The sequence below is a fragment of the Tinamus guttatus genome, unplaced genomic scaffold, assembly GCF_059628265.1.
Source record: "Tinamus guttatus ecotype Peru unplaced genomic scaffold, ASM5962826v1 Tinamus_guttatus_pri_ptg000171l, whole genome shotgun sequence".
Lineage (NCBI taxonomy): Eukaryota > Metazoa > Chordata > Aves > Tinamiformes > Tinamidae > Tinamus > Tinamus guttatus.
Window position 1 is genome coordinate 5,526,789 of NW_028288705.1, and position 26,262 is coordinate 5,553,050.

At 39.8% G+C, this 26,262-nt stretch overlaps 1 protein-coding gene across 1 annotated transcript in view; it reads left to right on the forward strand.

Annotated features, from left to right (window-relative positions):
- NAV3 (neuron navigator 3) overlaps positions 1-26,262 on the forward strand; it is a 246,980-nt gene that overhangs the window by 192,049 nt on the left and 28,669 nt on the right. Inside the window, exons 16-22 of the mRNA XM_088522981.1 lie at positions 48-536; positions 6,579-6,620; positions 8,758-8,918; positions 10,673-10,861; positions 13,226-13,278; positions 17,378-17,401; positions 19,636-19,713. Coding sequence (XP_088379107.1) covers positions 48-536; positions 6,579-6,620; positions 8,758-8,918; positions 10,673-10,861; positions 13,226-13,278; positions 17,378-17,401; positions 19,636-19,713 — 1,036 coding nt within the window. The remainder of the gene's footprint in view (positions 1-47; positions 537-6,578; positions 6,621-8,757; positions 8,919-10,672; positions 10,862-13,225; positions 13,279-17,377; positions 17,402-19,635; positions 19,714-26,262) is intronic.

Below are 26,262 nucleotides of genomic sequence, written 5' to 3' on the forward strand. Positions count from 1 at the left end.
TTTAATGCGGCTACCAGTTTCTCTAAAGCTATTTGTTTTACATTTAGGTTGTTTGGTGCCAAGGCAAGTGGTAAAGCTGCCTCTGCACCCAGTACTGAAGGTGTGAAACCCACATCGGCAATGCCCAGCCCTAGTACCACATTGGCACGGCAAGGCAGCCTGGAGTCTCCATCCTCGGGTACAGGCAGCATGGGCAGTGCAGGTGGGCAAAGTGGTAGCAGCAGCCCCCTCTTCAGTAAACCTTCGGACTTAAATGCAGATGTTGTAAGCTTAAGTCACTCCTTGGCTTCCAGTCCCGCCTCCGTGCACTCTTTCACATCAGGTGCTCTTGTGTGGGCTGCCAACCTGAGCAGCTCTTCAGCTGGCAGTAAGGACACACCAAGTTACCAGTCCATGACTAGCCTCCACACCAGTTCCGAGTCCATTGACCTTCCTCTGAGCCATCACGGCTCGCTCTCTGGACTGACAACGAGCACTCAGGAGGTTCAGAGCCTGCTCATGAGGACTGGAAGCGTCCGATCTACTCTTTCGGAAAGGTGAGCTCGCCTATAGATACAGTGACCACAAAAAAAATAAAATAAAACAGACAAAATATTCACCTGTTTTCCTAAGGGACACTGTTTAATCAGCAGCTTAGTCCTGTAACTAAAAACAAAGGAAGGATGAAAACAGAGCTGAAAGTAAACTCAGGCAATTGAATCAACTGCCTTTTAAGGTTTTACCAGCATGTCTTTTCTGTCTTGAGAAGGTGGTGTTTTTTTTTTTTCCTTTCCCTTTTTCTGGAGAAAAACCACAGGAAAGGGCAAATTGCCTGAGTAAGGGCACATCTCAATGGCCGCATGATGACTCCTGCCTGCTGGCTCTACCTGCTGCCCCGCCAGCTCCAACTGTATCCTTGCCTTCTTAGTAATGCATTTGCTCGGGAAGTGGGAACACACCGGTTTTCTTCCCACTTCCCAAAGCACAGGGACAGCTAGTGGGCCCCTGCCATGAGCTGACTCTATGGTCCTAAAATACCCAGCCCTGTCCAACTTTTCTCTTATATGGCAGCCATTCCGCAGCTCTTTACTAAAATGCAGTTTCACTTCAAGGGAGGCATTTACAGGATGAGAACCCCATGATAAGCACAGTCCTGGCAAGTGGCTGGAACAGAGGGACCAAAACAAGAAAGGTTTTCCCCCTGTTTGTGCTGTTAAGGTACTTGTTTACCCATGGATATTTTACTACTTAAATTATATTTTGAAGTGGTACGGCCACCCTGGGGGAAGGCGCTGTTGTACCAAGATTTGTGTTTTTGTGTGTATGTGTGTGTGAGAAATAGTTATTTGACCTTTGTACGAGAGAAACAGTGAACTCTGCTAGGCAATCACTTTCACTTCCTGTAGAAATCTTCCAGATTCAAGAAGGAATTCTTATCTCACATAGGGAGCAAAAATTGAGTTTTGACCTTTTTCATTAGCCATTGATCCTGCTCCTCCAAAATGATACTGAGTCAGCCAGAAACATTTTAGGTCTAAACAATTTTTAGGAAAAAGAATTTAAAGCAAAAAAGGAGATTTTTTCTATACATAAGAAAAATTTGCAGTGTTAACCATTTTTTCCCCCTTCATACAAAAACAGAGATTATTCCCTACCGATCTTTCCATTGAGTGATTTCTCTTTCAGTGAATCGGCATTTAGAAAAAACAAAATCTAAACAATTCTTGCTCAAATCTAGATGGAAACTCTCCACATACTTCATTTTGTTTGTTATGCTGTATTCATGGGTATTGCTATGTCAGTTAAAAATCACACGTCTAACTAACATACTTACAACACTATAAAATGTATGTCTGTAACAGTCTAATGTATGATAGCAGTAGCTAAAAACACACTGATACATGAGTAATTTTTGATTTGCACTGTCTCTTTAATATTTCTGTAATAATTTGCAATGTGTGCCATCAACTGAATAGAATAATGTTTATCGGAAAGCTAATTATTTTTTTTTATAGGAACCACCACTGATTTTTAATATTACATATAGGAATGATGAGGTCAAAAAGATCATGTGGAAAGGTGTTGAATTTGTGCCAAAGATCATATTTATGCAGTGGATGTTAAACATCACATTCAAAATGTTAATAGCTTGGCATAAGCTCCTGAGCAACCCCCACTACTAATACTTCGTGTATTTGTTCAGTGACTTAATTTCAGTGGTTCCAAATACTTTGCATTTGGCCACATTTTTAACTTTCAGATTTGTCCATATGGGGTTATTCTGATTGAGTCCAGAGAGAGACATTTATCATGTTGATCTGGCCTCAAAACAAATACATGTATCTAGAGAAAATGGTGTCATTTCTTGAATTATAGCCCCAACAGGGTTTTTGCAGTTTGATTTTTCCAAAAGCTCTGCTACAAGTGCTGTATTATTTCTAAACTGTTTTATGCAGCAAAACCTCCAAGTAGTCAAGCATTTTTTTTAACAATAAAAGTATTGTTTTGCTATGTTAAGAGACAGATATGCTTGCCAAAAGATTTTGTCCTTTTTTCCTTTGTAAAGTGGAGGGATTCAGATTATATTTTATATGCCTCTGGCAAAACTAGATGTAGTCTAGCGAGACATAAGAAATTATCTGCAAAGAGACTCGCTCTTTCTCTTCACATACCCTAGGGCTTGCCCAAAACCGAATGATCTGTACAGTGATATATGCTAATATAATGGAGGGACAACAGCAGACAGACCAAAGCACAAAATGAGATAAAACTAGCAAGTTAGTTACCTAAATTGTGTGCAGGTGAGGATACTAGGAGAAAGTCTAGTGAATGTTAGAGGAGAGAGCTAATAACCAATGATACCAAGAGGCACCTTTCTTGCTTCATTTGACTATCAGATTGCTTCAAATTGCAATTTGATAGCTGAGCAAATACTAACAGGGTAGTGTATCAAAGATTGCTTTGATAGGTCTCCAATTGACTGGTGCAAACAAACGTTTTCACCTCCATGCTCCAAGCAGCTGTCTGAAATAGCCCTGTGGTCATCAGGACGCGTGACCAGATGGGCCGGGGTGGAGAGCAAGGGGACTGTGGGCAAGTCCTCAATCCTGGGAGAATGCAGAGGTCGTTTAGCAAAGCCAGTGATAAATAGCAGGAGGCTGTCAGTAGCGTCCTCTCAGGTGAGACTGGCGTCATGACCCTGCAGGAAAGCCACTTTTCTGAGTAGCAAACGTGGGGGAAGCAGTGTGTAGGGGGCCGGGAGACGGTCGCGTGCCTGGGCCTCAGGCTCCCCGCCAAGGAAGAGCGTGGTAGAAACACCGGGCTGCACATCAGCTGCAATACTGACATAACATCAAAGTTTATTCTAGACAGATTTTGTGTGATTCGTAAACAGAACAGTGAACACTGAAAATGCTTCCTTTAGCAGCAGGATTTGCATCGCTCTCAGCGCTTCAGCTATTGTTGCAATAGCTGTGTTTAGACAAGTCTACCCCTGTCGGTCCAGTAGTGTGGCTCCCCATGTGGAGCCCCCACACTTGTATTTTAGCTTATATCAGTTTAAAGGGACTTAAAATAAAGCAGAAGGTTGCTCATACTGTAAAATAAAATGGTTTTCTAGGGTTAACTGGTGAAATGTCAGTGGTTTGACTGATGAAACATTCCATGTAGACACATCATCAGTAGTACTTCTGAACCCTTAATTCCTGCTGGACATGCAGATTTGTGTCCTTCTGTTGGTCTGAGTGACAGCAAGGGATGCATAAAATGCAGTTATATAGGAATTAACAGTGGTCTCATCAGTAATAAATGGCTGTATTTTAAGAGGATTAGCAGAGTGAAAGTAGTTCCTAATTATATGACTGGTTAACTCTGGTTTAGTTTGAAAGGATGTTGTTTAATTTTGAGGACCATGAAAGTTCATTGAAATACAGTTAAACTCTTCAAGACTTTCAATTATTTAAAATTATCAACAGAGTTGATGGCTCAGCTCTGGTTTTAAGGTGTGAAACAGTGCATCATGTATCAGATTTTCTGGTATGCTCAGCCATTTGTAGAAATTCATTTACAAGTCCCATATCATGTTGGTCAGCTCATCCTATACCACCCTAAATGTTTCTTATTTTGGAATAATTTATTTTCTTCTCTAGCAGCTGTTCAACAGTTAGAAACTGCCCCAAGATAGTTCATTATGGCCATTCTTCCCCTTCCCCAAGTTAACCTCGACACCCAGGGTAGGGAGAGGAAACAGAGGCTTCCTGCAGTTCCCCTCAGAGAACTTGCAGATGGTTTCAGCAGTGCAAAACAAAAAATGGGAACGGAGAGACAGTGGGCTTGATAACTTCAGTGTATGTCTGCATATGTCTTCCTCCTACAAGACTGCTTTTGACAGCAAAGGAAAACAGTGTCAGCAGTAGTATGGTATTCTGAGCCTCACTTTTTCTTGGTATGTGACTCCTGTTTATTCAGAGCCAAGGAGACAGATTTCCATACAAGTACGACTTCTGTCAGGAAAAAAAAATGAAACACATTTTAAATTGGGATTTTTTTTTTTATATGACCTCCACAGATTTTATGAGCACTGAGGATAGGCTGGCAGTGACCTCCTGGGTCAGTGTTCACTACTGCTCAGTTCTGTTTACTGAAGGTCCTGTTTCGGCAAAAGTAGCAAACAGCTTTTTGATGTGGAAATGCTTTTAGGTTCAACTGCCTAAACCCGTGGGTAATGATCTGTCGTTTCATGTGACTACCTGAAATCTGAGAGCATCTTCATGAGTTTTTTTTTTTTTTTTAAGTGCAACATGCATGTTAGCTGAACTCGGTGTTATGCAGCTGCAGTAATTTCATGCTCATACTGAGTAATATTCACCCCCATTTCATTTGGGCAGCTGAATTCAGGAGTTCTTCAGCAGGCTCCTGGGGTGACGGTGAGCTTATTTGTCTGACTTCATTATAACTCTCTGCTCACTGATTGATTTAAAGGAGCGCTAGATGGCTCCTTCGTTTCTAGATAATGTGATATAGATTATCTTGAATAGATAAAGCTGCAAGATAAAGTAATATTAGAAAATGTATCATTCATTAGGGGTTTTGAAGTATTTGCAGAAGAGAACTGTCTCTGTTATGATCATGTTTATTTGCTTTGAAATTTATTGGTGCATAAAGCTACATAAAGGACCATCAAGGCCCCATTCTTTTCTGTAAGGGACTAATTAGTACATGAATCTTGCACTCAAATCATCTTTGCTTTTTTACCAGACGTTCTTCTTTTCTATTCGTTGTGTAGGTAGCACACAACCAACAGAATGTGCTGGAAATGAAGTTCTGTGTCAGGCAGCAGGCTATCCTCATGCAGACCACTACAGCTCAGCCAGTACCGAAACCCTGTTAAATTCCTTCTCCCACTTGCTCTGTCCCCATTCAGAACAAGGCCCTGATGAAAGTAGGAAAAATGTCTGTAAAACTTCCTGCTGCTAAGAGTGGTTTTATTCCATTAGACTGAAAGCCCTAATGGTAATACATCATTAATTCCAACGTATTTTCAATACCTTCCTTGATCAAGGCTACGTGGGAGTGGGGCTCCCAGCACAGTAGAAACTCAGCATTAATCATAACAGAGAGTTTCCTTGGGCAGGAGGTATAGACCTAAGTACCTGTAGCTCTCAGAAATGTAATTATGATATGTGATACAGAAACCTACTAAAACCATTTCACAATTTAATCTTTATGGTGAGACTAAATTATGATCTTAAGCGAAAGGGGCTGGACTAAGATGATCTCCAAAGATCCCTTCCAATCTCAATCATTCTGTGGAAAAAAAAAATGACACTGTCTATCTGTTAATGCAAATGTTCAAAGGTAACCCACACTAGCCAGGGTCTGTTTTAATAACCCTTTGTGTGGAAGTGCCCAAATGGTGCAAAGGAAAGCCAGTGAATGTCCCTCTAGGCCTCTAGACACTAGCTGCCTAGTGTTGAAGGAGTTTGAATTGAGAAAACTCCTAATTTAGACTTCTGGTGATTGACCACTGTGCCATTGCTTGTGTGTGAATATAAAATAATGATGCTCCGGTGCTGGTTTTCACTGCCCACACCATCCCCTGGCTCTGCGAGCCCCTGGCAACAGAAAGGCAGAGCTCCCTGTGCTTTGCACATGTTTCTACAAACGGGGCTGTCATTTGGTTTCTGGCAAAGCCCTGCTGTCTCCTCGCAGGCGCTGCAACCTTCATTTCTTTGGGAAATCTCCTGGAAGACCTTACAAAGCTGTGAAAAATAAGGTTTCATGCTGTGACCATATGATGCTCACACAGATTGAAGGGTGAAGCTTTAGGAAGGTTAGAAATGATAGGGAAGAACTTCTTTGTGACTTGGACAGTGTCCAAATTACTACTGACCCAGCCCAGAGAGTGCCTGGATGAAAAATGAATATGCAGGAGTCCATGCCCTCTTGTCCTCTTGAGCAAGTCAGGGATTTTTCATGAAAGATATATTAGAAAGCATCAAATGACCTTCTGTTATGCAACCAAATCTAGACCTTTAAAATTTGTAATTCTGAACAGTCCTGTTTGCCATATGTCCTTAGGGTTCTTTTTGTTTTAACAGCATGCAGCTTGACAGAAATACACTACCCAAAAAGGGATTAAGGTATATATTTTATTGAGCATGACTGCTGCTTCTCTGTTTTATTGAAACCTTTTCTATACTGTCTTTCCTTTACTTTCTTCTGCTGATCCTGTTTACAGCTGAGCTCTTGGTATTTAGTTTCAATCCAAAAAAAAATGTAGACTTCAACAATGGTCTTTTTCTTTCCAAGTCTGCCCAGTGAATAAATTTAGTTTCAAGATACATCTTGGAAAGCGAATATGATTAAGAATAGTTTCCTTATGTGATGAATCTTAAGAGACATTCAGTCCTGGAAATCTAAAAAAGGCAAGCAAAGTACCTTGGCAAGGTAGTGGCCTTGAAAACATGGAGAAAAACAAGGTTTAGAGATAGATCTGAACTTGAAACCTAAATGCAAATACCCATGGAATTTGAATTGAAGATGTAGCTAAAGGGTGGAGCAAGATATATGTTTTAGTATCTAGGGTTTGTAAGTATAAAATGAGCCCTGCTGCAGCTAGTCCTCTTGGGCCCTACCCAGCAGTACTGAGACTTCAGCTCTGCTACAAATTCCCTACTCATTACAGCTGTCTTCAATATGGAAAACAAAAGTTTCCTAGTTTTCTACCCTCTTCTGCCCTCCATGGATATAAGAGAGAGAGAGTCAGGAGGCAACCCACGTTGCCTCATGAGGCACGGCAGCCTGTCTCCCCAATCCAGAGAGCAGATACAGCAAGCAGGGCAATGACACCTTGGATTTGGAGAGAGGCTGCGAAGGGCAGGATACGGAGGAGGCGGAGGCGTGTTCCCTGCCCAGGTGCAATGGGATGACTGAGGTTTGTAGGCTGTAAGATTGTAAAGGTGGCTGAGAGCTGATGGAGAAAGGGAATGGAAAAGAAGCTTGTGAGCAAATATCCCCAAAGGGCTGTCGGTTTGGTTTGATGAGCAAAAGTCCCAGTTCAAACCCAGATCCTGAATTCACATTTCACCATCTATCTGATCTGATAACCACTGGGTAACTCTTCTGTGTGACTCTCATAAAAATAGATCGTATGTATCCTTTTAAAAGAAAGTTAAAAAATTAAAATTTTTATCAGACAAGATGCTTTAATGCTCTAAAATATTATACAAAACCCCAAGTTTGACATGAAAACTTCCATGTTCATTTAATCTGTATTCTAAGCAGAAATCTTTGTGCCTTTTTTAGTCTGAAGCCAGAATACCAAAAGCGCTTTTTGCTCTTCTGTTTGGGGAACACTGATGGCTCGTGACAATGGTGAAGGACGAACTTGTATTTTAATCTGAGACTGTGCTGAAGGAAGTGGGCTTTTGCAGACATTGCTGAAAAAAAAGCATTTTTGATTAGGACCCACACTGTAAGAAATGCCTGCACATTTTGATGTCTCTGACCACAACCAGAATTTCCCTTCTTCCAGCCCCGCCAAAACAGCCTAGACAGCGAGTTACCGGCTCTCCCTGTTAGCCCATGTATCAGTTGCACTTGTTTTATTGGTTCACCATAGGAAGCAGTTGATAAATTGTTTAATATCCAAACTTCTTCCTTTCAGAGAGCTTGCTTCTGCTGATTGAGTATTTTCCCCTGCCCCTTTCCCTCCCCTCAGTTTGGGGCAGGATGCGATGCCAAGGAGCATTCAGAGCACTGGATGTTGCATTTGACCATGAATAGCTGCTGTTACCCACAGAAATGCCTTTTTCAGAGCTGTTGATGTTTCACTCCTTTCATCTAACCAATTGTGATCCATAGCAGGTGTCATTTTGTAAGTGGCTACTCACCTCCCTCAGCTTCTAGTCTGTCCATTATCCATCCTAGCCATACAGTATCCAAGCTTTTGCATCCACCTTTACACTTGCTATAGCTTTTAAGTCCTTTCCTGTCATCTCAGTTGTGTGTTTTGTGTGATTTATCATCATGTTTCTTCAGAGGAAGGGAATGCTGGTTTGGGGAGGGAGATAAAGCTGATGTGATGTTGGGCTGATGGGTCTCTTTTCTGTTGCGATAAGATGGTAAATTTTACCTTGGTAAAATCCGTAACAATCACTTGATGCATTCCAAGGTTTTGTTTTGTGTCTCACCAGTGAAGGGAATTTAAGCAGAGCCCATTTCTCTGCAAACCATCACGTTGTCGTTGTTTTGAGCGTGGCAGCTGTGGTTTTTCAGGTACGCTCCGTCGTCGCGGCAGACGAGTCAGGAGGAAGGCAAGGAGTGGCTGCGCTCCCATTCCACTGGAGGCCTGCAGGACACTGGCAGTCAGTCCCCGCTTGTTTCTCCTTCAGCTATGTCTTCATCTGCAACTGGGAAATACCACTTTTCCAACCTGGGTAAATGCCGTTTCCCTTCTCCATTTCTCCCATTTTAGAACAGAATCATCCAATTCAACTGTTCGTGTTTCCCAGCTTGCCAAGCAAGATGATTTATTTTAACATTTCCATCGCCATGTTATGGTACCTCACTAATGAAGGGAAACTCAAGGTACTTCATGGAGCGGGCAAAAGTTTGTGCTATTTTATACACTAAAAAGAAGCACAGATTCTCTATGACTTACCCAAAGAGAAGAAAATCTGAGGAAGGGCTGGGTATTAGCCTCTAGATCAAAGTACTCAACTTTTAACCCAGCTTAAGATTCACAGAGTCGGTAGGAATTTTTTCCAGTGATTTTAGTAGACATCAACTCCTAAACATTGTTTTTTTTTCCTGGTTGTAACTGTGCTGGGCCCAATCAAAATCCTATCCTTGAAAATAATATCGTAGCTTAGGAAGTGAGCCATACTCTAGGTTTATTTGATTGTAGATCATAATTTGTATTTGGCTCTTCAGGATCTTGTTTCAAGTTAATCCAACCCAAATTCAGGTTTTGATATATGTTTTTTAAAAATACTTAATAGAAAACCATTTATTTCCCCTGGCGTTGGAGACAAACCTAGGTTCACAATGAGTTTTTGTGGTTTGCAGTTTTAGTGTAGAATTAGCAGCAATTCACACTTCTGCCACCCTGTCACAGCCTATGACCTCTGCAGGCTGCAGTCCCTTGAAAGCAGTTTGATCAGAAGTACAAATGTTGGGCTTTATTACAAATGAGAAAAAGAAGTTGAACAAAGCCACTTTTAAAAATGAAATTGGATACTGCCTAAATAAGCCACTGCTCTGGATTTCTTCCGTATACTTGCAGTAGTTTTAGACACAGAATAGCTCTCAGTTTCTGTCATTCTCTGTTTATTGTTACCTTCATTTTCGTATAGTTCTGTTATTCACATCAGGGATCAATAGGATCAGTTTCTTAATTTCATATTGTTGTTGTTGTTCTTTCCTTCTTTTCATTATCAGAGTTTTGTGGTATTAACTGACTTTCACAACAAAACTGCTCTGGTAATTTATGACTTGAGACACATCTTACTTGATCTGAAACAGAAGTTCAAAACAGTGGCCGAGGTTGAATTCGAGTCATTTTCTTTTAGATGCTAAGTACGTGCTCAGGCTTTCCTTTCTACTGGCAAACTTTCCAGATGCTTAAAGTAGATTCTTCAAAGCAGTTCTGGATTTGAACAATGAGCGAACAGACTATTCCTATTTATGATGGGATTTAACTGGCCTACACAGGAATTTTGACTTTATACAGAGTAGGTGCTGTAGAAAATCAATGGAGAGGTGTATCCTGAGTATGCTGCAGTCAGTAATATATGTGTATAAAACAAAATAATACAGTTATTGATTGATTAGAAGAGCTGTTTATAAAAAAATGACAATTCCTTATTCCTTTTTACCTTTTGAATGTATGGGTTTCGTCTCTCTAATTGATTTTCTCTCTTTGGCTGTCAAAGTGAACAAGTGTTTATTCAGACAGCAGCATTAGTGTTACTGTATATTTTATAGCCTTAGTTGCACCTGGCCCAACTCCTTCAAGATCATCTTTTTTTTTTAACCCTTTTGTTGTGGCTTTGGACGCAGGAATAAAGGTCTCTCATTCTTTCAACAGCTACAAGTCCACCTAACCATACTCATACTACATTTCTATGTTGTGCAAAATCAAAATCCATTCAGTGGAAATGTACTTCATTAACAAAGCTTTGCATTCCAGTGAGTCCAACCAGCCTATCCCAGTTTAACCTTCCCGGACCAAGCATGATGCGCTCAAACAGCATCCCTGCACAAGACACTTCTTTCGATCTGTATGACGACTCCCAGCTGTGTGGCAGCGCCACGTCCTTAGAAGAGAGGCCACGAGCAATTAGTCATTCAGGTTCATTCAGGGACAGCATGGAGGAAGGTAAGACTGAGTTGCTGTTTGGGTAGGCTGCTAACATTCAAAATGTAGTAAAATTTTAAAATATTTCTTCAGAAACAAAAATTGAAATAATTTTGTGATCTTTTTTGCTCTCTGTTGAGCTGGACTTGCAAGACTTCCTTACCTCACAAAATGGTCTGCAATGTAGACCATATTGTATCCTAATAAATGTGCCCCAGAAATTTTGGAGGAAAGGCTGAAGGAAGAACTTTTTGGAAATGATTATATTCTATTTGTGTATAAATTTGCAGTATCTGAGCGTATCTTGACTATTCTTATTCCTTGCTTTCCTAGTCCTACTTCCATATTCTCTGTTTTTGTTTTTTAATGCCATTGCCACTTACTATCCCCTTTCTTTGGAGTCATTTCATTTCAGTACTTCCCTGCAGTCTGCTACAGCAAATAGAGTGTGAATTTCTTCACCTAATTTTTGCATTTGAATCTGACTGTATTACTTTCTAAATGCACCTTATTGCAGTCTTTCTCATTTCTTAATGCTACGTACAATAGCGAGAATTAGGGGCCGGGGTTTTTGTTCATGTGTTTTCACAGAGCATCTTAATTGAATGCACAATAACAATTTGTACTACTTAATATTTTTGGTAAATCTGATCATTTGCAGAATTCCTATAAGCAGAAAATTCTCACACCATTTAATTAATTTTTTTTTAAGAATTTAACTATTTAATTTTTTAAAAAATAGAATTTAATAGCAATTCAGGTGATGTTATCATCATCTCTCCTATTTTACTTACTTCTAAATGGTGAGAAAATAAATGATCTTTTTAATAAGCCTAAAAAAAATCATGTTTTTTCCCACAAAGCTCATAGTTATAAGGCATAAGAGGGAACAAGACCTTCTGGGTGAAATAGCTGACAAATAATACTTCTGGTTTTCTGTACCTTTTTCTGTATTTTACTTGATATGTCAGGCACCATCTGCATATGGAGTGTGAACAGTAGGGTGCAGAACAGATTGAGCTGTGAATTGTCAGCCAGAGACCATGGCTGCTTGTACAGAAGCAAATGAGATAACTCAAGGACAGAAGTGACTACAGACCCTTCACTGAGCACTGGGAGAATCATCAAAGGATAGTCTGGAAGACTGAATAGAAAACACAGGAAATAGATATGCAGAGGAAAAGGGGTGTTACATCTGATATTTCAGTAATGGGTCATCAGAGGCCTTGAAAGCTTTTTCATTAGTCATGTTTCACATCCAGCTGGAGTGGATCCATGAGCAACCTGAGCAAGTGGAAGTCAGTGCAGTAAACAGTTTTCAGCAGATTATGGCCATCAGAGATTAACGTGAAATGATGCTGCTGGAAGGAAAATACATGCTAAATGTGTTTTATATAAGATAGGAATTCTGAAGAAATTTATAGGGAAAGAAAAGTGAAGGAAGAAGTTGTCTGTTAATGGTATCCAAGTGCTCTGTGCAACAGCAGAATGGGGAGTTTAGTTTCTAAGGAGAGGCTGAAAAAATTGATGTGTTGAAAGCAACAGGATTTCACTTGTCAGTATACCAAGTCTTTGTAAATAATTACCCAATTATAAAATCATACTTAATTTCTGTTTGTCTTGTTCATTTATTCTTCTCTTATCAGCCTGGCATACCGATAGTCTCCAGATAGTTATTAAATCAAAGTAATGTATTTAGCAAACACTGGGAGATTAAAAATGTTTGCAAATTTTTTTGAAACACAAATGAAATGAAACAACGAAATAAACCATCTTCTTTAGAGTTCAGGACAGCCCTTGTGAGTAGCAGGGGCTATTTTTCTTAGCTTGGTCTTCACTTGCCATTTCCCTAGAGGCCAGGGAGCAGCTTTGGAGCTGAGGTCCTGCAGCCCGCGCGCAGCGCGTTTGGGGCTGACGCTAGTGATGAGCAGTGGAAACATCTCTCATAACCTCCAGCACATGCAGCTCCGTGTTGTGCTGCGAGGATAAACCAGCCGAACACAGCCCCGGAGCTCGCCCCAGGGACTCCAAACTGGTCTGCAAAGCATAGATTAAAATCAGGGTACAAATACCTCAAGTCCGAGTTGCACTAAAGAGTGTGTTTATAGGGGATCTTTTTTGCCAAAACAACAGAAGTGACACTTGGTTCGCTGGCTAATAATACTGGGTCTCACTGTCTCGCTCTTATTTTTTTCACGATGCAGCATTTTTTTTTCAAATGCAAGAAAAAATAAGGACAGCTTTTCTATACTGCTAATTCAGAATCACTGCTCTTTGCGGAAGATCGGTGCTCGTTTTAAGAAGCGTTGTTCTGTTATTGAGCTTTGTGGGGGAGGCTTCATGTTCTTTCATCAATATTTCATATTATTTCTCTTGCTTTTAAAGTACATGGGTCCTCGTTATCACTGGTCTCCAGCACATCCTCTCTGTACTCTACGGTGAGTATTGACATTTTAGGAAAAAAGTTCTGCTTGCCTCTGTTCTTGTTTATTTTACATAAAGTAAATTCGCTTGAGGTTTAGAAGGATTAAAATTGTACTGCAGTATAACAGTAACATTTCTTTTCAACTTTGGTATTGTTATGCTATTTTAAAAGACACCATTTGCATCTTTTTAAGTGATTAACTTAGAACTGCTAAAATCACATCCTTTGTATTTTGAAAGCTAAAACAAAGGTGGTGATAGTCTAGGAGTCTTATTTCAAGGGAACCCTCATGCTGTAAATGGCGTCAAGCTGTTGCAGTTGATGATTTTGAGTGCTTTTGCTTGTTTTCAGCTGGTTCTGTAGTTGAAACATTTATAAAGTGTTTTTGTCTTGGTACCATTTGAGATGCTCTTCTTTTTAAAAACACAAAGTTGTTTCAGGGTAAGGGAGATAAAATTTTCGATTTAACCATCGGTTGATCTTTGTTGAATATGACATCATTCAGAAAGAAATGACATGAATTTAGACACTCTTCTTCCAAGAGAAGACTTTCTTAAATTAAATAATCTTCCTTAGCTTAATTTCTACATTTCTAATTTCTAACAAATTGCTAATTGTATTCTCCTGTCTCAAGCAAAAGTTTTTTTTTCCTGTCTATTTTATTATTTTGCAATCATTTTGCTATCTGCTGCACGCATTGTGACTTCAGTTATTCTACTAGTAAGAAATGGCAGCCTGTTTAGCATGGAAGGAGCTGCGACATTTGGACATTCCCTTGCTAAAACACAGCAGTTCCTTTGCAACATGCAATCACGGGTCATACCCATGGGCCCATTTTCATGGCAGAGCAACCTGCTTTTCTATTTTCACACTACGAAGTCATGAACAGTCTGTCTTTGAGTATTTCTAGGTTTTGGTAGCGTCGGGTGCCATCCCGGGAATGGCATCCCGGGAAGGCTCTACCAGCATCAGCACCAGCGTGTGCTCTGGTGCGGGGAGCACGCGCGTGGCTGGGAGCCCTCGCTCAGCCCCCGGCTCATGTTAGCTTGGCCAGCAGGTTGTATCCACGAGCAAGGCGTTACAACATCTGCCCCAGTGGTGCCTCTTCTAGCTCTGTGTTTTATCCTCAAAAATGTCCATGCAGTGGCACATCGGAAACATCAGGTATTGACACATTAGGAGCCCCTAGCAGCAAGTTCAAGTCCAGTAATCTCCCCTTATAGACCAGCCCTGAATTACTTGGAGGGGTAGACTGTATATGCAGACTGGCTTTCATGTGAGATGTGACTCACATTCACGTGCTTCACCTGTGGAAAAATCTTTGCTATCGTTGACCTTTCTATCAGGCATTGTGTTCAGGGGAGTTTCCCTAATTCAGTTCTGATGTCGAATTTTAGAAGAATGTTGCGAAACTGAGAGATGGCAAAAAATTGGATTATAGACTGACACCAGAAACTTTCAGCACTTGATCAGTTGGTATCCCTGCAGTATCTTTGTCCTGAAGTTGTTTATTGTAGCAAGGACTTACTAGTGCTTCACATTTATATAACCTCTCATCATTCAAGATTACAGAACTTTTGATATATATATATATTTACACAGAAATATTAGCTGAACTCCGCCCTATTAGCAAGCACTATTTTTTTTGTCTGGACAAGAAACTTCTGGAAAAGAAACTATTTATCCAAGGTCGTATGGCAAGGCACTGGAATAGCTTCTCAATCTTCTGACTAGGAAGCTAAGTGACAGTCCTTAAATTATGGATTATGTAGACAGGGTAGTGAAGCTACAGGAAGATTTGTGAAGGGCCAGAAAAGAATTAACACGATAAAATTAGTGGCATTGTAATCTTTATTAGATTGTCTCCTGCTTGGATGTGCTGATCCTGTGAAAAAAAAAATTCAAGCAACTTTTCCACAATTAATCAGAGATGATGCAAAGTGGAGTGGAAACATGACATGTTGGCAATCAGTATCAGACCAACCGAAAATGTGCAATAATGTTTCACTGCTCAGCCACGGGCTGCAGTGCCCCGTTTCCGGCAGCAAGCAGTAGCTTCGCAGCGTTGTGCTACACGTTCCTCACTTCCAGCTTCAGGGAGAAATCCGAGAGCTGGGTGTTTTACCTTGATCATGCGGGCTGAGATCACTGCACAGCAGCTCCCAAGCTGCTGCCTTTCCATACGTGTCTCAGCCAAGGGTATTTATCAGATTTCTCACTAGCCTTGGTGCTAGTGTTTCTCTGCAGCCTAATCAGTGCTCTCTGGAGAGCCTCAGAGAACACACGGGATAAGGGCCAGGATCTTTACATATGATTACCAGAGGGTAGCTGAAAGGTTTAGAGTTACTCTCTGAAGACTATTCCTTTGAGAATTAGTATATGAGATTCAGAAGAGAGATTTTACTGCTGCTATTGCAATGAGTAGCTCCGAAGAGCCACAACTTCCACATTCACCGGAGTTTTCTGTATGTATTGGCTTTCTTTTTGCTTTGCACTTAGATTTGCAGTATCTATCTGGAAAACTTAAAAATTTAGCTTGTGGAGGCATGCATGTACAGAGCCGGATATTTTGTTTCACAGAAAATTATGCCATGTAAGTGGATATTAGTGGTCTGTAGGATAGTCTAACTGTTTTTACTGTCAAAACTGTATCAATGTAACATGAAATTGATACAGTTTTGATAGTAAAGCTCTCAAAGACTTGAAAAAAGATGTGTGATGAAGTGAGTTATGATAGGCTGTCTCCAGTTTTCATCTCCTCCTACTCGGTAGGTGAGACATCCTGCGATTTGTGCAGCCCGAGTCAATTGCTGCATTTCTCTCACTGGCTCTGAAGCATTAGCTACACTTAGACCTCTTAGTCCCCCTTAGCTGTGCCAAGCTGAACTCAAAGGAGATGTAATTTGTATGTTAATATTTTAAGTCTTAAAAAAAGTGATTTTCAGGATAGATTGCTTGGATATGATGAATAAGCAGAAAGAGAGAAAAAAATACGCGTACTTTTTAGAGCCTTTTGATGCTATGTGCCAAAGTGCTGCTAGATTATTATGGTTCTAGCAGGAACTCTTAACTGAAAACTATTCAGTTATTGATTGTATGCCCAGAATCCTGCTTTCTCTTTCACCTGCCCCTTCCAGTGTCCGCAGAAGGTGGCTCATGGAAGCTGAACCCTGATGGGGAGGCAACACATCCTGCAGTGAGAGCCACGTGCTGGTAACAGGCAGCTCTTCGTTCATCAGTGAGGGCCAGCAGACTTAGGATGAAGGGTTCCCCCATGGCAGTTTCAGTATAAGGTCACCAACCCTGAGTTTTTACTTTTCTTAGCTTTTCCTGATCCGGTAGGATTCCAAGAGGACATAGTCTTTCTTGACCCTCCCAGATTGTTCATGCGCTGCATTTGAAGTAACAACAGTGGGAACAGATTTTCAGTTCCATGCTGCAAGCAGGCGCCCTTCTGTGAACATGGATCCGAAATTAGTATTTGTGAGTGTCACATGAGTGCTGACCCATCAGTCATGATGCAAAATCCTTCCCATACAGGGATGCATCAGATGCATCAGCTAAGAGCAATTAAGTTGCACAGGGAAATATCCTAACATCTCAGTGTTTTTAGCAACTCAGTGTTTTTAGCTTTAGCAGATCAAAATTTATTGAAAGAGAGACTTTCAAAGTGTAATAATCTAGTTTCTTGGCTTGTTGAAAAACTCTGCTAAGTAAATAGGGTCATTATATGACACAACAGATAACAATATGGGAAATATCTGAACTTATTAAGAATTATTAAAAAACTTGAACTGAAATTTTAACATACCTTGATAAGCCATCTTAATATTACAGTCAGTACTCTGTGTGGAAAGAATTACTTTTAAGTGCAAGCTCCCGCAGCCCAGCAGTCAGGATGCTGGCAAACTCTTTGCATTTTCAGCTGGAGCTTTTCCAAGTTGAAAAGAATTCCATTTATTGTTTCTGCAGCATACCTTCCTTGGATGTAATGAATCTGTGAAGCCATTCATTTCACTTAAATGTAGCTGGCTTTTATTTTCTATTAATATAATTACATTGAACATTGTTTCTAAATCTTTTTTTTTCTTTCTCTCTTTCTTTCCTTGCAGGCAGAAGAAAAGGCACATTCAGAGGTAAAATCTTTTCTGTGTTTTTATACTAATATAGTTGTATGATAGTATTTGAAAGTTTATTGGTTATCCAGCATGGCTAAAATTCAGAGTTGCTAGGGAAAGACAGGGTTGTAGCTGCACTAGGTGATGTTTTCCCTGTAGTCCTGCCGAAGAATGCTCCTGGATGAGGTTGGAAAAGGTGTGAAGAATCAGTGAGGGTCAGACTTCTGACTGGAGGACTTGTGATATGTCTGATTTCAGATTTAATATCATTCTGCTTATTGGATCCAAGGGCCTGTGCAAGTCAGTAATGTGCTGCTTTTCAGGAGAAGAAGTACTTAAAATGTTCCCCTTGAATTTCTATCCCTTCCACTTTGTGTTGTATTAAGTTTCTGAAGCCGACTGCTTTGATGAATTTCAGAGAAATGCAGACTGATTTCATATATAAATCAATTCTGACACGGAGAACAGATTTTTCTCTCCTCCCAGTATATGAGTGGGTGACAAGAGTGGATCAGCAGCTGGATAAAATTACAGCCTTTCTCTAACTGAAATACTGGTTGTATTAAAAGGGCATGTGGAGTAGCAGAAATAAAATGCAGCACCAAGGGGTGCCCTTACACTTCACAGAGCTATATGCCTCCAGACTGCTGGGCTTATTGTGTTTCTGCTTTTTGCTGTTGTAATTCAGCAATAAATTGACCAAAAATTATAGTGATTTTTTTGGCATTTGGAGGAAGATGAACAGACAAATAAACATACTCTTCCCCCCTTACTTATCACAGTATATTTCAATAACTTTTTCCTGAACTTTCCTAAGTTCCTTTCTCTGAAAGTTAAAGCAAAGCATCTAAGACACATTATAACTCTTTTCATTTTCCTGTGTATATAGGTGAAACAGGCTTTCTGTTTTTCTGTATTTGTGCATGATGTTTTCTCAGTATCTAGAAGGTGAGCTCTGTGAACATCTCGCAGGAGATGTTGAAGAGAACTGCCTTTGTGTATCTGCAGGAATGTGTTGAAAATATAGTTTAAGTAGGAAGATCAAATAGTTGTTATTGAAAACCAAAGAGACATCTTAGAAGAAAGAAAGTGGCAGTCTGGGCTGGAGAATAGCTCAGGAATCTGTGTGCTTTGCTTTGAGCTAGTGTAAATGTAGGTACCTCTGTATCACAGATATACAAGTACTCCTTGTTTTTAAAGTATATACAATTTTCCTGGTTGCTTTTCACAGGAATCATAAGATTAAAGTCTTGCAGTAGTCCTTGCTAATGCAAGTGTTGCTGTGTGAATGTTATATACTTTTTCCTAGTCTGGTTTTACCCATTTCATGTCCCTAGGGTGAAATAATTCCTTTTATGTCTGAAAATGAAAAGGGTTCAAAGTGAAACTCTATGCTGTGCTAAAGTTCAATGCAAGAATGGGGGTCCGTATCATATTTAAAGTAGGGTTAAGAGGGCTTAAAATGATTCATGAGTTTCATGCTAGATGTCTATTCTAGCTGAACTTTGCTTAAGGATCCTATTTTTCATAAAAGGATGCAGGAGGAGACTCTTGAAGTAAGTTTATTTTTGTATCAACAAGCACATTTAAGCTACTTTTCTTTTAAGCTGGCCAGCAAGTTTTTGAAAGCTATATATGGCTTAACCAGGCTGCATGGTTGAATTGCATGGCATGTGGGAAGTAGCCACATTCCTGTACCTCATCTAACTTTAGACATCCACCAAGTAGGCATCTGTGCCTGAGCTCGTCACTGAGATCTCCTTCGTGCCAGGCAGAGGGGGAGGCCGTTTTGGCACTTGGTCTCATTCTAACGTAGACATTGAACATATGTCGGCTGCATCACATGCCTATAGCGAGGCGAGACGAACCTCACCCTGATGCGTTCACCAGTGAGGGCCTCTGTCATCAATCAGGCTAAGGACCTGCTTTGAGCTTTAAGGATCTGATAAAAGAACATGACATTTGCATGTGCAAGCAGGGCCGTGTGCATACATACAAAGTGATTAAACATTTGCCTGTATGTGCTGAAGTTAGTGGGGTTTAGCGTATACACTGCTCAAGCGCAAGAAAATAGTTGGCGCAGTGTAAGTGCTTCTAGTGAGCTATATTTCTGAGTAGTTTTGAGATGAAAATTGGTCAAATTCAGATTTTATAAACATGGTAGGAATCCTTTCAGAAACTAAAGCCCAAACCAAGACAACAAAAAGAAATAGCTGAAATACTGACCAGAATCTGTTTGTTTTCATGTTTAGCAAATTCAGAAACTACGGAGAGAGCTGGTTGCATCACAGGAAAAAGTTGCTACTCTCACATCCCAGCTTTCAGCAAATGTAAGTACTTTTGCTGTGTGATGATACACAGGACTTACTTAAACACAGAGTGCATTTCCAGATCTGCTAATAGCTCTTATTCAGTGCAGGTATCAACCTCTGCTTTGGGAGACTTTTATTATTTGTTTATTTTGATGCGTTTAAACTAAGTCATTTCATTAAAATCTGCTTTGCCTCAGCTTCAAGCAAAATAAATTTTGTAATCAGACCCAGGGGAAACGTGTGCAATGGAAATGACTTAAGAGTTCTGAAAAAGTAGTGGTCACAATGATTTTTTGTTATGTTACACCTGTTTCCTAAGGGGGATTTTAAATGTAGTGTATAATGTCTTACATTATTCACGTAATGTATGTAGTGTAATGTCTTACATTATTCACTTACATCAGAAGTAAGAGCAGCTGACTCCAGTTCAGTGGCATAAAGCCACCAAACTATTTTATTTAGTTACTAGACATATATATCTCTATATCTGTGCATGTATGCATACACACGTACATATGTATATGAGTGTGTGTGGATATGATAGAAATATATACTTATCACCATATAGACATATAAAACTTAGATATTATATATAAGGATGTACTCTCTATAGATCAGAGATACGCAACAAACTGTAACTCACAGTAATGGCGAAAGACTTTTCTATTACATGTCATTCAAACATGGTCTTGATCTTGAGTCATCCTAAAAATTTTATCACTGCAGTGGATATTAAACTGTCACAGCTCACGTGCTACTGCATTTTTGAGACTGAAGAGCATTTTTTGCTGATGAATTGCATGATATAAGCACTAAAAAGACAATCACATCAGCTTTATGAAGGCAATGCAGTTTTCTACAGTTTTTCTGCAATGTACTGATCTAAAAGAGATGAGAAAACAAGAAATTTCTAATAAACACTGTATCAGATTTTAGCTAAAACTGAAAAATGCATTTTTCAATATGAATTTACCTTTCCATCAGTGTCCTTCAGTGTCTGTAAAATGAATAGATTTTACGTTTACAGTGGTGGAATTACTGCTGCCAGGTACGACAGTGTAAACAGAGATAAATGTAGAAAAGTTCACATGATTTATGCATAAACCCCCTCTGGACAGTGGCTGATTTGTCTGTGCTTCCACTTCCTGCAGAGGAGCATAGAAGGACTAGAAATTGCGGGCAACTCTATGGTATAATTGCTGTCATGAATTTGTCAAACTCCATTTGGCAAAACAGACTGTCATTGCAAGGTGGACACTCCAAAGCAAAGCAAGAAGCTTAGGAATAGTGGCAGAGGGTGAACTACAACCACATTGATCTTGTCAGTGAGAGAGGGCAAGGAATAAGTAGCTCCTTTGGACATGGTAACAGCTCTGTCTGGTTCAGGTCCACTCCTTTCCCAGAAACAAACAAACAAAAAAGGCCCCAAATTAAAAACAGGAAGACACAACCAAAAAAGGGCATGAATGGTGCTTTTGATAGGATTCACTATAGTTCCATTTTGCAAAGATAAGTCCTTCAAAATGCATGTAGATGGGAAGAACAGTATACAGCTGTGTATGAAATTCATGTGCTGCAATAACTGTGCTGATACAGAGCTAATGGAGCCCGGGCTGTTTTGCAGAGCGCTCCCTGCTGTCCCTTCCAATTGTCATGCAGGAGTGATATGAGGTATTGAACACCTTATCAGAAAATAATGCAGTCTAGAGAATGTGAGCTAAAATCCTGTCTGGTTACTATGGTTTCAGATGGAGTTACCAGATAGTTACAGAACAATCTGTAGTGAAGTTTTTTTTTCTTTTTTTTAAGCCAATTCAGAATATAACTATAGTTACCATTCTCAAAACTGACCGGACCTGTAGATGCAAGAGGTGTTTTATTTATTTTTTTTTTTTGAGAGAGAGAGCAGCTTCCTGATGTCTTGCACAATTTTAGAGTGCTTCTCTTCAAACATAGACATACTTAGTATTTAGATCCATAGCTACTACCAGTATTTTGAAGAAATTCATTGAAGAAATTCATAAAAGAAATTCATTAATACACTAAGGAAATATAATTCTGTGAGCTAGTACTGTGTTCCTGCTGGGAAAATTATTCTTGGTGGTGTGAAAGCTGCTTATTCTCTTAGGATTTCTACATGTGAAACTGTGGAAAAGCTGCTCTTAGCTGCTCCTGCTCGGTTCAGCTAGATGTCGACAGTCCCCCACAAGGGACTGTCCTACATTGGCACAGTTAGGCCCTCCAGTCTGTTCTGAGGTCTGAGCATAAGCTAATGAATCAGGCAATAATGGAATCCTGCTTTTTTGTAAACTCAAAAAACAATTCTGGGATATGAGATTCCTTCTCTTGCATATTTTAAAAGTAAATCTTGGTAATCTTCATATTTGATGGGTATGTTTCTACTTGGGCTATTCTTTACTTTCCTATTCTGAGAGGAACAAACTAAAATGTTTGGAACAGCTGAGACAGCATGTCTAAGGTAGTTGTGTTTGCTAACAAGTCTGTTCTTCCTTACATGGGGCTTTTCTTTCTGCAAGGAAAAGATTGGATTCCTGCAAACAGTGGTACCCCCTCAGCAAAATGAGAATATTTGTGCCTCTATTTACCAGGGAGACAGACAATTTGCAATTCTCTCCTTTCCCTTGTGAGCAGGAAACACCAGCATATTTGTTCCATATTTGTGTCTGATTTCTCCCAAGTTCAGGTTAAGAGTCATTGCCTGTATCTCTGGCCAATATTCCTTTGTGCGTGGTGAACTTTGTGCAAACTCAGGCTAAAAACCGAGGGTTTCATTTTGGTTTGGTTTTCACTCGGGCTAATCCTGCTGCGTGGGTGAGACCTAAGCTGGCTTCAACGTGTTTAACACGTCTTGCATTGGCTGGGGATTCGGTCTCATGTAGGACTGGAACCAGATCCCTGGCATTTAGAGTACTGAGGGTGCAGTGAAGATAACAGTGGTAGCATTTTCATCGGGACAGTTAAAAAAAAATACATGTGTATATCTGTTCAGAAGTACCATATTTGTATATCCATATGTGCTCATGTGCTTATAAATATGTGCATACCTGTCATATGTTACATAAACATCGATTTAATCATGTTCTTCTGCCTCTGTCAGCCTCCTCCTAATCCATCTCCATGGAGACAGTCCTTAAACTTTAAACCTGTAAGCAACCCTATAGCTGATCCTGTTAGTGCTCAGTTTCATAAATGACACCAGAAAAAAGGGTCAAAGGAGAGTCTTTAATGATAATGTGTTAGTACTAATTCTGTCACTTATTCATGTTTATATGAATAAATTCTATGGCGTGACGATTAAACATCAAGAGTAAAATTCATCTCGACAACATGAGAGGTACATGTATAACCTCTTGTGGCATGGCTTAGGAAACTTAGCCTAACTACCAAATATACTTTGATACTTAAAAGCAATCAGTTATATACTTTTCATAAAGATCATGAGAGTAATTATCTGATTTAATATGACAAACTTAGGTGGACTTTTAATTTTCATTACTCTGTAATGTCTTAATGGTCTTATCTATAAAGTAAATATATTTTACATGCATATCATTTATCTCCTAATCTGAGAGACATGCTTCACTAGTCCCTGGCATGTAAAGCAGAAATAATCATTTTGCCCAACTTTCTGCAGATATATCCATCTTTGACAGATTCAGTGTCTTCTGTGATAACTTTTATTGACTAGAAAATCATTCAGGCATTTCTGATGCCTTTGCTATAAACACAGTCATCTTCATTGCCTTAGTCCCAAGATCCCTTGAAATTCCTTACTTTGTGTGTGAAAATAGCCTTTTTTTCCTCACTGCGGTCTTGAGATGGAAACTTGCCTTTAAGAGCAAGAAGTCCTATTCCCTCACAGTTTATTTCAGGCTTAAATTTGTTGTTACCATTTCCCTGATAAAAGAGAATTTAAAAATGCTGTGTGGAAGTGAAGAAAAGAGTATAATCCTTCTCATTCACACACTATTTGCATCTCTTCTTTACTTCCTAAGCCACAAAAGAGAGTGCTGCTTCTGTGTATGTCATTACAGGGCTGTTGGGCTGAAATAGGTCAGGCCTTCTCCAGATGCCTTATTTTCTTTCAACACCCAGCGGTTGAAAACTTGAGCTTTTCTCCAGTGTTCTGGAAGCCCTTGTGGAGATGCCTCCTTCGTGCTTTCATTTATTACACATTCTGTTAGTTGGACTCACGTTTATTTGATTTGATTAATCCTGCAGTGTTTGGCCTGCAGAGGGTTCAGTCCATGCGGGCTCTGCCTGCCGCTTGGGTGCCTCATTTCGGGAGTTTCTTTTCAGCGAATCCGTCTTTCCCCCCCGCTGCTCCGGTGCGGCCGAGGAGCCGATCTCGCTGCTCTTTAGCAAGGGGCCGTTTCCCGCGCAGCGGCCGCCTTCTCTCCTCACTGACGGGGCGCGCGTTCCTCGAGGTGCTCGGGGCGGCAGAACCGCTGCGCAGCGGCCCAGCTGAAGGACGAGACGCGAGCAGAGGAGGCCGGCCGGCCTCGTGCTGCCCCTCACGCCTCCTTCCCTGCAGCCGCCTCAGCGGCGGTGAAATCTCCTTGTTTGCCTTGATTCTGCAACCCGCCGAAGCCTTCGCGTGCGCACACGGCACATTCCACATGGGGTGTAAATCTGGAAGTGGGAGTGCTTGGGGGGTTGTAGGGTGGGATTTTTTTTATTAAGGAGGAAATGTTTTCAGTTAAACCTGGTTATCTGACTTAATGCCGAAGACACTCACTGGGCATTAATTCTCCTTGGCTGTTTACAGAAGGAATGTCAGGTGTCAGAAGAATTCAAAATTAATCCATATTTTGTTGATCTTCAAATTAACATCTGTATGTCATCTTCTATATCTTACATGTAAATCATAGAATCAGGATCCTTAAGATTGGAAGGAACCTTTAGAGATCATCTAGTCCAACAAATCATGTTATCAACTCATCCATTTTGCTCTAGACTTGCTTACAGTAATGCTCAACTCTGGGTCTAGTGTATCTCCAAGCGCAAATGCTGCATTCAATTATGAAAATGTATTTTTGTGTTAGAATAGGTGTCCCCTGAAACACCCTCACTATCCTGGGTGCTTCGTGCGGTATTCAAATGATGTATGATGTAAATGCAGCTGCCACATCTAACACAGATCTCTCTGAGGTGTGAGAGACTGGCTGCAATATGTGAAAAAAAATCCTTAATACTATCTCTAGAATGAAGGGATGGCTCTTTTGGGATAAAGGAAAAAGTCCTCCGGCGGTGATACAAAACCGTCTTTACCAATTCAATCAAAGTCAATTACCAAATTCCTGAATGTAAAAGACGTATCCAAAAGACGTATTTAAAATTGTAATGACTTTTTTTAGAAGTCACAGTTACTATTTTTATCTGCATCAGTTGTTTGACATTTTCTAATTGTTTGGGGTTGATTTACTTTTTTAAATACTAAGGCTGATTTTATGTTGGAATATGCGTTATACATACATGTGTATTATATATGTGTATGTTTAATATATATGTCTACACATATACACATATAATTTTAAGTTTAGCCTTTTCAAACTAAATTTTATTATTTTGTAACATCATTTTTTTGTTACAAATCAACATTAATAGTTCCCTCAACTGATGAATAAATGTAGTTTTTTTACATTGGGAAATAGAAGCAGTTCATCACTTTAAAGGTTAATACTCTGTATTTCGTTGAACAGGATTGTGTTATAAAATACATTTAGGATAATGGACAGTGCAATTGAAAGTTATTTCTTGAGTATTTCTTGAGTTATTTCTTGAGTTATTTCTTGAGCCGGTGGCCTTTTGGATTATGACTCTTTAATATTAGCATGTAAAAGCTTTGTAGTCTTTATCTCAAATTAATTAGGAGAAATCCATCATCACCTTGATCCCACTATGTTTATGACTAAAATAATATATTTTATCTTTGGCTTAATTTTAGTAAGAATCTATTCTTGTGACATGGCTGTCTTCCTCTAAGTACTTTCATACGATTCCATGATAGTTTCAGGGACCCTGACATCATTCGTAGCAATACTTTCTGAGTATTTTTTGCGTAATTTCCTTTTGTGTTTTTTAGTTGTTATAGTTGCGTGTAACATATGCTAAAGTTAGGAATGGAAGAATAGTTTGCACATATGTAGAGTTGAGTGCCAAAGAGCAGTAGTTACCACTGTGTAATTTTGGAAAAAGTTAAAAAAAGATAAAAGATAAAAGCAAGGCAGAAATAAGCCATCCAGACATTTTTTCATGAAGCAGTGGTCAGAGCTGCATTAGTGTCCTGTTAAACACACCTGACGAAGAGACACTTGCTTGTGTCCGGTTCCGGTGGTGCTCCGACTCAGCTGTTGCCAGCACCAAAATTCACACAGCAAACAGATTCTGGGTGCTTGTAATATGTTGCTGATTATTTAAGTAAAAAAGTAAGATTAAAAACCATTGTTGCTAAAGGGCAGTTGCCTTTTTTCTTCTCAGAGTGACGGCGTGGTGGGAACCAGCAAAGTCTGCAGTTTTCAAACTGTTGAGAATAACTTTGTATCA